The 12,153-nt window shown below is 40.1% G+C and overlaps 1 protein-coding gene across 1 annotated transcript in view; it reads left to right on the plus strand.

Moving 5' to 3' along the window:
- IQGAP2 (IQ motif containing GTPase activating protein 2) overlaps window positions 1-11,893 on the plus strand; it is a 316,582-nt gene extending 304,689 nt beyond the window's left edge. Inside the window, exons 31-36 of the mRNA XM_055435889.2 lie at window positions 702-789; window positions 2,710-2,922; window positions 5,263-5,423; window positions 6,113-6,250; window positions 7,900-8,008; window positions 11,659-11,893. Coding sequence (XP_055291864.2) covers window positions 702-789; window positions 2,710-2,922; window positions 5,263-5,423; window positions 6,113-6,250; window positions 7,900-8,008; window positions 11,659-11,772 — 823 coding nt within the window. The 3' untranslated portion in view covers window positions 11,773-11,893. The remainder of the gene's footprint in view (window positions 1-701; window positions 790-2,709; window positions 2,923-5,262; window positions 5,424-6,112; window positions 6,251-7,899; window positions 8,009-11,658) is intronic.
- Window positions 11,894-12,153: the final 260 nt, after the last annotated feature.

The raw sequence follows: 12,153 nt of genomic DNA on the forward strand, positions 1-12,153 counted from the left end.
ATTAGATATAATTCCTGCTCCTTCCAGAGTGATGAGCCCAGTTGTTCCTCCTGGTCATCAGAAAGAAGTCTCAGTCTGAGAAGAAGAAAAGGGGGACTTCCCTGATGGTCCAGGTGGTTGAGACTTTGAGCTTCCACTGCGGGGGCCACGGGTTCCATCCCTGGTTGGGGAATTAAGATCCCACCGGCTGCCACAGCATGGCCAAAAAGCACAAATGAAATTGAAAAACAAAAAGTAGTTATGACATACTGGTGCTCAGGATACTGACATTGTAATCTGACGTGTCTAACTCTGAGTGAACCTATGGACCATAGCCCGACAGGCTCCTCTCTCCATGGGATTCCCAGGCAAAAATACTGTAGTAGGTTGCAATGCCCTCCTCCAGAGGATCTTCCCCACCCAAGGATCGAACCTGGGTCTCTTAACGTCTCCTGCATTGTCAGACAGGTTCCTTACCACTAGCACCACCTGGGAAGCCCCTGTAATCTGACGATCTCAAGTATATAAAACCCAGACTTTGATTATCAAGCATTCACAAACTTTGGGGAGCCTTAAAGCAGACATCCTGAAGTTCTGCGAGACTGTTTCATTTTAAAGGATTCTCTTTGAAGCTTCATCTTTGTACTGCCTCAGGAGAAACAGATTTTTGTGCATCAAGACTGTTGTCTGAAAGCCTGTCTCTCCTTTCTCTATTTTGTAAGGACCAAAAAACTGATCATTGATGTGATCCGGAACCAACCAGGAAGCACACTGACAGAAATCTTAGAGACACCAGCAAGTACAAAACAGGTAATTGGCCTTTAAAGTGTAAATAATAAGTACCTTAGATATGTGTTGATTTTAGTAACAAATCTTTGTGCCAAATGTTTGCTGTTATCTCAGAGAAACTATCTGACACAGTTTGGAAGTAAAAATTTCAGTGAACTGACTTCAGTTATATAGCAAATCCATGGAATATCAATGGAAATGAAATAGGAAAATACAGCACTGAATTTATGCTAAATAATCTTATCCTAGACTAGAAGATTAGTTCTGGGTCTTTTAAAGCCTCTGAATGTTCATGGTAAATTTTGAACAGTGAGTGTAGGAAACAAAGGGGAAAAAAATGGACTGCTTAAAAATGAAGACTACTCATTGCAGTGGATAGGCAGATAAGTCACTTAAGGAATTGTTCTGGTCAACAGGATATAGAAAAATACCTTTCATATTTTGTGTTTTTGCCGACTTGAAGAAATGAACAAGAGTCTTACTCATTAAAACTGTTTTTCAAATGCTTAGGAAGCCAACATCTTGAGTCCATTAGATCAGAGTACCATTATCCTAGTGTAAATAAAATTTCGTAACAATCTTTCATCACAATGCATTAAACTTTTATCAGCATCCTTTAAAATGTATCATTATTTAGTTTGTTCTGAATTAATTTCAGTTTTATTGCTTTAGTTTCAATAATTGCCAATCCCGAAACAAACACTAACAAGAGTATTTATTTAGTTACCTCTTTGTACTTTTGTATTTTTTTGAACTTTAGCTGGGTTACACATGATTTTCCTGAATCATTCTTAATTGGTTGTGAAAAAAATCATTGTGTCATGGTTTTTAAACCAAAGTGGGTAGAATATAGTACTGAGTATGAGAATTTTAACTCTTAATATTTTATTAAGCATATTTTCTCTCCCCCAAAATATAACACAGTCAGTAAAAGTGCAGACTTCCAAAATCAGAGGTAGCTCTATACCTCCTAGCTGTGTAATGCTGGGTGCCTAGAAATATTTCTATGCTTCAGTTTCCTCAACTGTAAAACGGGAATGATAATATTAGTACCCAATTCAGGAGTAACTCAGTTAAAACATGTTAAGTGAGTCGAAAAGTATCTGTTACATACTAAGTCCTCAACAACATCGGCTGCTACTGCTGTTGCTTGCTGCTGACCCGGCTCACTGTTCCTGTGTCCTTAAGGGTGATCCGTCTTTCCTGCGTGTAATTGCATTTATAGGCTTAGACTCTGTCTATCCTGTCAGTCGGTTTTCTAGTACAGTGACATGTGAAGACCACGAGTCTCTTGTACAGTTTTTTAAAACAGACTATCCAAACTGTTTTGATTCGTTCATTTACTCATCATTTGTTTGGAAACGTATTTTGTGCTAGCATACTCTTAATTTCTTTGGTTCAAAGAAACACTGCAGATTTTTCAGAGTTCATAGTTTGAGAATGATTGCCTTACCAGGACAAAGGTCTCTGACTGCCTTCACGGCTTATGAATGTCTGTATATATGGCTTGTGTGTGAGCGTTTAACTGGGTTCTGGATGTTCAGGGTTCTCATGGCCACGTTTTAATGGATAATCTAGTTTTACTTTTCTCAACTGGACTATCCTATCCAACACTGAAATCCTTCCATCCAGGGAATTAGAAAATGCTGGTTATCCCTTGTAATACATCTGTTACTAAGATAACTTGTCACATTAACCATAAAATAACGATTTAGAATTTTGCTCAGGGTACGCCTGCCACCACTGCTCTGTTTTTTGGGAAAACAAAGTAATTCCCTCCCAAAGACCTGCCACAGAACCCCTGAGGAACATGTGACTCTGGCCTTCGGACCTCGGCTTGAGGACCTCTTTTATTTTGGTATTCGTTTACCTTGTGCAGCTTCTGATCCTGTGAGGTCAGGACATCAGAGATGAATCAACATCTTGATGTTCCCTTTCCAGGAGACAGATCATGCCTCAGACATGGTGACCCGTGCGGTTTTAGATTCCAGGACTCCCGAAGACATGAAGCGTGGTCGGTCTATGGTTGAAGATGCACAGCTGCCTCTCGAGCAGAAGAAGAGGAAAATCCAGAGGAATCTTCGGACATTGGAACAGACTGGACACGTGTCATCCAAAAACAAATACCAAGACATTCTCAATGAGATTGCCAAGGTTGTGGGAAAGAGTATTCTTTCTGCTTTGCGTTTAGTTCAGTTCAGTCACTCAGTCGTGTCCAACTCTTTGTGACCCCATGAACCTCAGCATGCCAGGCCTCCCTATCCATCACCAACTCCCGGAGTTCACTCAAACTCATGTCCATCGAGTCGGTGATGCCATCCAGCCATCTCATCCTCTGTCTGTGCTAATCATTGCTCACACGCTGGGACTCAGTAGGTGACATGAAGGATTCATAGTTATATACATATGGTTCCTGTCCTCCTCAATATTACAGATTTTTTAAGGTTTCAAAGCAGTTGGTGACTTTTAATAGAGAATAACTACAACTCCCCCAGTTAAGGGGCTTCCCAGGTGACCCAGTGGTAAAGAATCTGCCTGCCAATGCAGGAAACGCAGGAGATGCAGATTCACTCCCTGGGTCGGGAAAATCCCCTGGAGGAGGAAATGGCAACCCACTGCAGTATTCTTGCTTTGAAACCCCTATGGACAGAGCAGCCTGGCGGGCTACAGTCTGTAGAGTTGCAAAGAGTTGGACACAGCTGAGGACATTGAGCTGAGCATTCAGGCCCAACTCCCCCAGGTTGTCAGAAGAGCTGAAACATACCAGACATCAATGCTTAGGAAACATAATAGATGAGTTTCATCTGTTGCTTTAAACGATACCTACTAATTTTAAAAGTGACACTTCAGGAGAGTTCTCTCTTGAGTAATAATTCAAGTTGTCATATAATCCTCTTGCCCAGAGGACCTGCCACTGAGATGATACCTCTGTGTCCCTGAGAATTTGTCTCTAGTCAGTTTAGCCTGAATGCAGTTCAGACTTAAAAGTTAGTTTCTGTTTTCTCATCCCATATTTTTACGGTTGAGAAACTTCCTGAGAAAAGGATATCAAATTAGTGCAAGGAAACGTCACAGGAAAAGGCTAGATCTGTTTGCCAAGGATAAGGAAGTATATGTTTGGGGTTAAAAAAATTTTTTTTTTCATTTTTTTGTTTTGTCCAAACATGCAAACTAAAATGGATCTGGAGGTTAAGGACAGTTACATGATCAGAAAAAAAAAAAAGAATTAACTTCTGAAGGGGAAGTGCACTCAGCTTTATTCTTCCATGGAAAGTTATGGCCATTACTGGTAATAGACTTATTCCTCCCAGCCTGAGTGACTCAAGGGAAGTAGTGCCTTTTCTGTCACTCTGGGTTGGAAAATACTTCTCTTAGGGAATGTACAGTAGAGAAATTGAGGCTTTTGTCTTAGAGAAAGAAAAAAACTATCATGAAGGCATCCCCTCAAAGATTCTACTTAATGAAGAATTTTTACTTAAAAGGAATGGTTTTTAATTTGTCCACAAAGGAAAAATAATAATAAACTGGCACTGTTTGCTTAAACATTTTCTTAATTTACCAATTAGAATTTTTAAAAAATAGAATTGTATGTTTGTAACTTTAACTGTACCGTGTCTCTCGCAAGCTGTAAGCAGCTCGATCAACTTCATGTTCTAGGAACTCTATTTAAATCCAACTAATAGTTATCCATGTTGAATTTGTTCAGTCAGTCTTGAGACCCCAGTTGTTGTTTGTGCAAATGTTGGAAACTATTTTTCAGGTTAAAAAGCATATTTTAAAAAAATTTGTTTCACAAATGGGGACATCCCTGGTGGTCCAGTGGTGAGGACTGAGCTTTCAGTGCTGAGGGCCAGGGTTCAGTCCCTGGTTGGGAAACTAAGATCCACAATCCTGGCAGGACAGCTAAGAAAGAAAAGAAAATGAATGTAATGATGAAATATAATACTTTTCAGGATAAAGCACTCTTCAAAGTATATATAATTCAAAACATTCTGAAGAAATTGTCTCCTGCTAAAGTCTTGCTTGTACACTTTTTAAAACACTAGTTCTCCTTAGATTAATTGTATACTTACTCTAAAATTGCTTCTTTGCTTTTCCATCAACCTTACATCTCAAAGTAAAATATGGACACTCCCAGTTCTAAAGTAAAAAGGGAACATTTGTGTGCTAAGAGTTTAAAATGAAATGACTAAAATAAACTGTTATTGTTGTTTAGTCACTAAGTCATATCCGACTGTACAACCCCATGGACTGTAGCCGGCCAGACCCCTCTACCCATTGGACTGGTTGCCAGTTCCTTCTCCAGGGGTCTTAGCCTGACTCTCTTGCTTGGCAGGCAGATTCTTTACTGCTGTGCCGCCGGGGAAGCCCAACTGTTGTAACAGTCACAAAAAGTGAGTTTAGTACTAGATAGTCTTCTTGTCCCAAAGGGGCAATATTATAAAGCAAACTCCTGCTTAGATCTCATACCATGGCCTTTCCTTTTTACCTTAGGATATTCGAAATCAAAGAATTCATCGTAAGCTTCGAAAAGCTGAACTGGAAAAACTTCAGCAGACGCTCAATGCACTTAACAAGAAGGCAGCATTTTTTGAAGAGCAAATTAATTATTATGACACTTACATAAAGACTTGTTTAGACAACTTAAAAAGAAAGTAAGTTGAAATCATATATTCTTCTGTAATGTCATGATTTATACGAGGTATCAATTCATATACAATCCTGGTCTGTTCAGGTTGGGTTTGGTAGCAAAGTTTGATTTATTACTTAACCGGAAACTAGAATCTCAATTTTATGATTCGCCATTGTGAGCTAAGAAGTCAGGAGTGAATTTAGAAACATGTTAATTCTCTATAAACATTGGCATTAAAGTTAGTTTTTTTACCCTGTTGTGTTTCAATCAAGTAACTTTAAGCACTTGGAACAGGGATGGCCATCTAGTGTTTGTTAAATAAACTAAATTTGTTAAACTAAACACTTTTAATGACCCTTCCCTTAGGAGTTTGTACACAGTTTATTTCACGGCACCTCAGCTGATTGCAAAGTGACTTAATGGAGCCATGTGGTCCAATACGCCTGAGACAACAGAGTGCAAGTGTTATGAAGCATATTCGTTTGTAATTCAAACTTGAGTCACATTGAAAATAGCTTTTTCTTAACCAGTTCAGTAGGAGATTTCACTGTGCAGGGATGGTTGTCACTGACGATCACACAATATAAAGTTGCCCAGGTTCCATACCTGGAGGCCAGGGGTGGACAGGGGTGTGCTCTCCTGGCCGCTGTGCTGCCAGGAACATCTGAGTTTGCCACCTTCATGGCAGATGGTCTGTTCTTATGTTGCCAGAAATACTCGGAGATCAATTAAACTGGATGGAAAAGGAGAACCCAGAGGGATGAAGCGGGTGAAGCCGGTGCGGTACACAGCTGCAAAGCTGCAGGAGAAGGGTGTCCTCCTGGACATAGACGATCTTCAGGCTAACCAGTGAGTGGCACCCGGAATGTGCACAGAACACATGCCCCCTCTCACCATGCACATCAGATCTGACTCACACTAATTCAGCTTCCTGTGGCCTTTGAAGAAAGCTTCACTGGGTCTATCAGGGCTTCTCCTTGATTTCAGATGACAGGAGAAAATACATGTATTGTAATCTCTGGGCTTCCCACCAGGCCTGGCACTGATCGAGAGGTTGGGTTTCCCGCAGCTTAGCCAGCCTCGCCTTTCCCTCCAAAAGTACTGAGTCAGCAGTGAGAATGAAAGGCTGCCTTTCCAAAGCACTTTCAAAAGTAGATAATTTGCTTTGTCTTCTTAAGAAAGTGGGATTTAAAAAACTGACATTTCACTCAGTGTGCTCTTTTCTGCCTGCTTTCAAAGCAAATATGGTTTACTATTTCTATCGATTTGTATTTCCTTAGGTTTGAAGACAAGATAGAAACTGTTGCTGCCTAGCTCTGAAAAAAATAGATTAATTTTGTTAAAGGCAAACAGGGAGCTGGCGCGATGTGGCTTTGAACAATCTGAGTGCTCTGGGACACCTTGCACTGTGCTAGGACCTGAAGGGACCCAGACTTAGAGCCAAACACCCCCATCCCCAGCCTCAGAGGGTTTCAAGCCTAGGAAAGACCACAGAATTCAGCTTTTGTTTCTATCAGTTCCTTTTGTAAAAGGCAAGGATATGTCTCCTGCCACATTGTCCAGCATCCCCCATTCATGATTGGGAGAAGAGTAGCTGGGCATAAACAAATATATTGAATCAAAAAAAAAAAAAAGTCTGACCTTTGGTTTTGCTCAGTGAGAGTTATTTACAGTTACAAAACAGGACCTTTCTGGGAATTCCCTGGTGGGTCAATGGCTAAGACTGTGTACTTCCATTACAGGGAGCCTGGATTCAATCCCTGGTCAGGGAACTAGATCCCACATGCCACAACTAAGACCCTATGCAACCAAATAAATAAAAATCAATATTGAAAAAAAAAAAAAAACAGGACCTTTCTAATTTGAAAGTCAAGATGACGCCTTGACTGGGTCAGAGCCACTCCAGCAGCGTGCTCTTACTGTGTGTATTAGAGGTGGAGGAGAAACTCTCCTCCCAGGCCCCACACCAGGCGCTCTTGGGGTCACTGTTTTAGAAGAACTAGATTCATATGCTCCATCACTCCCTTTCCCACTGTGGGAGGCCAGACTCACTGTGTGCGCTCCTCTGTAACTCCTGCTTCCTCCAAGGCCTGGCTTCCCTTCCATTTATTCCATCCTACCTTCTCTTTGACTCAGACAAACTCAGAAAAAACGCTTCTTCTTTGAAGTTGCCATAAAAGTAATCCTCTAAACAACTAACGTCCTGTCAGCCATACAAGTCAACACTTACAGTTCTGTGAGTCTCATATAATTCCAGCTGCATCTTATGCTCTTTAAGACCTAGGGTCTTAAAACACCTACTCCATTGCTACAGATCTCCACAGGAGCCATCAAACCTAGTTCCCGTGAGCCAAATCAGGAGATGATGGGAGATTTGGGGTAACTTGGGATTTTCCCAGCAGTCTGTTCACTAAGGGGGTTGACTGAGGATTCCATTCATTTCAGCTTTAAGCATATATTTGCAGTTCCACATGTGTGAATGGTCCTTTCTTCACTAGGTTTAAAAATGTTACATTTGATATCTCATCTACTGAAGATGTGGGTATCTTCGATGTCAGATCAAAATTCCTGGGTGTTGAGATGGAGAAGGTTCAGCTCAATATTCAGGTAAGCTGGCATTCCTGCAGACTGGGGGGAGTTTTATAATGGGGGTCATTCTTGGCTTCCCTTGCTTGCATTCTTCATGACAAACAATGGCATTTAGCTGTAGAACAATACCACCATTATTTGCCTGTCTTTAAGTATTGATGATTTTTTAAAAGCTATGGTTCTTCAAATTATTGGAACTAAAACTGCTTTTAAATGGTAAACCATAGCATTGAGTTTTTCTAAGCCATGTTTTCATTTTGAAACTTAGCGAAAAAGAATAATATACACAACAGTATTCAGAGCTATTGATTAAAGGCTGGAAACTTTCTTTTTCTTAGGAAATTGGATTTCTAAGATAACATATACCCAGGATTGGAACTTTTCTGGATCTCATTTCTCCTTTTCTTTCTTCTTCCTAGAATTATTTCTGTATCAGTTTCTTAAATTTCTTTGTTAATTCTTTGGGATCACAAGCAAGAAAAACATTGTGCAAAACGGATGGCTATAAATAGAAAAGTGAGGTTTGTGGTCCAAATTATTGCTATTTTTTTAAATAAGGATCACTTTTAAGACAAATATGGTTGAATGGAAGCTGAGAAAATAGTTTGTGCCACCAAAAGAAAAAAAAGAGAAGTGGAGGGGGTTTGCAGCAAACATTTATCTACTCCTACTTCTTAATGCCTAGCACAGGATCAGTTTAGAGATGTGATTGTTTTCTTTTTTGTATGAGGTTTTAAATGGAAATATTTACTTGGGCCCCAAACTACTTGTAAAATGGTTCCCAGGTATTCTGCATGTATCTACATGAATCATCATGATAAACCACTGGGAATGGTGTAAGTTCTAGGCTCACTGCCTGCCTGACCTGTGGCTGAGATCAAGGAAGTTACACCCCCACCCCTAACCCATGGGGTAAAATACCAGGGCCCTTCTTTTCTGTCTGGCATTCCTTTATAAGCTTGAAGAACAAAAGAAAGGGGGAAAAAATCAAAATGGTTTGATAAAGACATTGAGATAATGGAGTAAATTGGAGAAAATTGAAGATATTATGTAATTTTGAAAAGTATACTCAAGTAAACAGTTTTCTAATGTATTTTAAATGTCACTAAATGTATCCATTTAAAAATTTGACTGAAAGTCTTGACTCATTCCATGGAACACTTAGATAAATTGAGAAAGAGAAAAGAATGCCGGGATGTGCTTTGGTTAGTGACGCTTCTCTAAAGCAAAGATATATCACGGATTGCCAAGAAGGAAATGACCCAAGGCCAATCAACATCTACTTAACAGATGAATCACCAGTGACCAGGAGACACCTGTTTAGAGAGGCCTTGGGAATTCCACAGGACTTCCTTTTAACACGGGTGCAAACACCCAGCTTCACTTGCTCCTTTGTTAAAGTTCCATAGCAGGATTAGCTGTTCACACCCTTCACTCAGACATACAGTTGTCAAATGTTACTTGTGAGCTGTCTGCAGATGGCTAATATGCTCCACATTTTTTCAGTCATTCATGTATATCGTCAGGACAGTTATGTAATTTACAGGGCTCAGTGCAAAATGAAAATGCAGAGCTCCTTACTCAAAATTGGTGAGAATTTCAAGATGGTGACAGCAGAACGTTAAGTGCAAGGCCCTTTGTCTAATCAGGGGACTATGTGCAGATTGAATGCCCACAGAGCCTGCCCTGTATAAAATGATTGTCAGACATAAAGTCAGACATCTTGTCACGTATGGCATTTAGACAGTTCTAGTATGAAGTGCATTTTATGAAAGAGAAATATGATGGCCAGGTCTTCAGTGTGAGTCAAGGACTTTGTTTCTAAAAGGACAAAGGGAGATTCCTTCTAACTCTATGTGTCTAGATTTTCTTCAACCTGCTCTTTCATCAGTTCGTAAATGTTATATCCTGTAGCCGTGTACCTAACAGGAAGGCCTGACTTACATGAAGGCGTTCTGCTTATACAGATAATGGCCGGTGTGTTTGGAGGGCTGCAGCCCCGGCATTCTTCTTTTCCCAGATGAAGAACTGAGGTTCAGAAAGCATGCTGTGGAAGGGGCCCCTGGAGTCCAAACCCTGCATTGCTCTGCTCTGCTGCCTGTCTCACAGGATTCCAGTTGATCCTGACCAGACAAGAGTGGCTTACAAAGGGTTTGCAGACTCCTTGATCTCATCTACCCAGTAACCCACCTGTGGAGCTGGCAGTGTCAACCCCAGTTTACTCACAAGAAAACAACTTCAGCGAGGTTATATGTTGTTGCAATCTTATAGCAAATAGTGGAGCTAAGACTAAAATCTGGTCTTCAACCACAATTTTGATCAGAGTTCGTCTGTTCCCCACATGGGCAGCCCAGCTAATTTCCCTCTGTACATGATTCCTTCTCAACTGAACCATGTTGGTTTCATTCTTTTCCACGAGACTTTAACAGATGTTGCTTGTCTCAAAGGAAAAGTGAACCTCCACCCCCGTTTAATAGTCAAAAGCATTCTTGATGAAAGAACTTCACTTCCCTGTGGAATTTCCATCCCAGAAATCTGAATAATGGAGGGGTTTTAGTTGAGTGCAATTGGAGATAATTGAGAAAGTGGAGCAGGAAGCTGGCAAGACCCACGTTCCCTCAAAGATGATTCCAAATTCTGCAGGTGGCCGTGCTCATTGTGGACACAAGGTATTATCATTAAGAAGCAAGAAGTTTTCAGAACTAGAAGCAGGAAAACAAGACCTGGGTATGATGAGCCTAGGGCAGTTCAGGAATGATATCTTCTGTTTGGGAAGGGCCCCTGTCCTGTGTTATTACAAAATGTTACTGCTTAGTCTCATGTGTGTGACTGGGGTGACCCAATTGTTAATTTATAAATGAAGGACATTTTATTAATTTTTCTTTGTTTATGCAGCAGTGATGAAACAGTGATAAGGTTAGTTGAGAATGAGGAATAGAATACAGGAACACAAGCAGTCTGTCTAGATCAGGAGGAGCTGCTTAGTCTGTTGCTCTCCAAACGTCAGTCTCACAATTTTCATCAATAAATAGATCATTTCTCCCCATCTCTACACATTTGTTTATAAAGTATACATGCACTTGGCACTTTACTCAAAATTTATTTTATAAAATACACAGAAAATGTGAATGCTTAAGGAAAGAGGGGAAAATTGCTCCTTGGTGAATTGTCTGGCTCTCACTTTAGAAAACACTATCTCTTCTACAGGATATACCTCATCTTGCTATCACATCAGTGTCTTGATTTTTTCAATTAAAATTAAACTTTTAATTATATATCTAATGTTAACGGTATTGGTTTTCTCTCATACAGTCCTTATCAATTCTAAAAATCTGTTTTCTTTCATTGAGATGAGTGATTCTCAGACTATGGCACCCAAACCAACAGTATCATCACCCCTTGGGAACTCGTTAAAATGCACATTCTTGGGCCCTCCCCCAGAGCTCCAGAATCAGAGGTTCCTGGGGGTGAGGCCCAGCAATCTGTTTTAACTGGCCTGTGTTTCATTAATAAAGCAGCTGATTCCGATGCACACTGAAGTATAAGAATCCCCACCAAGGTCCTTAGGTCAACTGAATCTTATTTTTGTCAACAAATTCTTCTAGAATGTGTTTTAAATGTGGGAAACATCAAGTTGAAGCTGTGATTGGTGTTCCTTGCAATTGCAGGATTTACTTCAGATGCAGTATGAAGGCGTAGCTGTGATGAAAATGTTTGATAAGGTTAAAGTGAATGTAAACCTTCTCATATACCTGCTGAACAAGAAATTCTATGGGAAGTGAAGTGCCTGCAGAAATCTCTCGGATTCTCTATCACCTGGATTAGGAAATGAATCTGTTTAGTATTTTTGTTTCTAAACATGATTGAGATCACTGCTTATAAACGTGTGATTTTTTTTTTTTTTCCCGAAGACCAAAACTGTTCCAAGAATGTACCCATGTGCCTTTCTGATAATCTGATACTGCAGTAGGATGAGACACAAGATGAATTCCTGTGAACACTGCCACACCGTACTGTGGTGTGGGTACTCTGATTTAAATCTTTGGACATTCTGGGATTTGTTTTAAAGTAGGGAGATAATAATTTTAGCTGACTAGGGACAAATGTGTAAACCTATTTTCCTATGAAAAAAATTTTAAATGTCCCATTTGAATAATGCACCT

The sequence above is a fragment of the Moschus berezovskii genome, chromosome 9, assembly GCF_049115385.1.
Source record: "Moschus berezovskii isolate FMDL1 chromosome 9, NW_MosBer_1.0, whole genome shotgun sequence".
Taxonomy (NCBI): Eukaryota; Metazoa; Chordata; class Mammalia; order Artiodactyla; family Moschidae; genus Moschus; species Moschus berezovskii.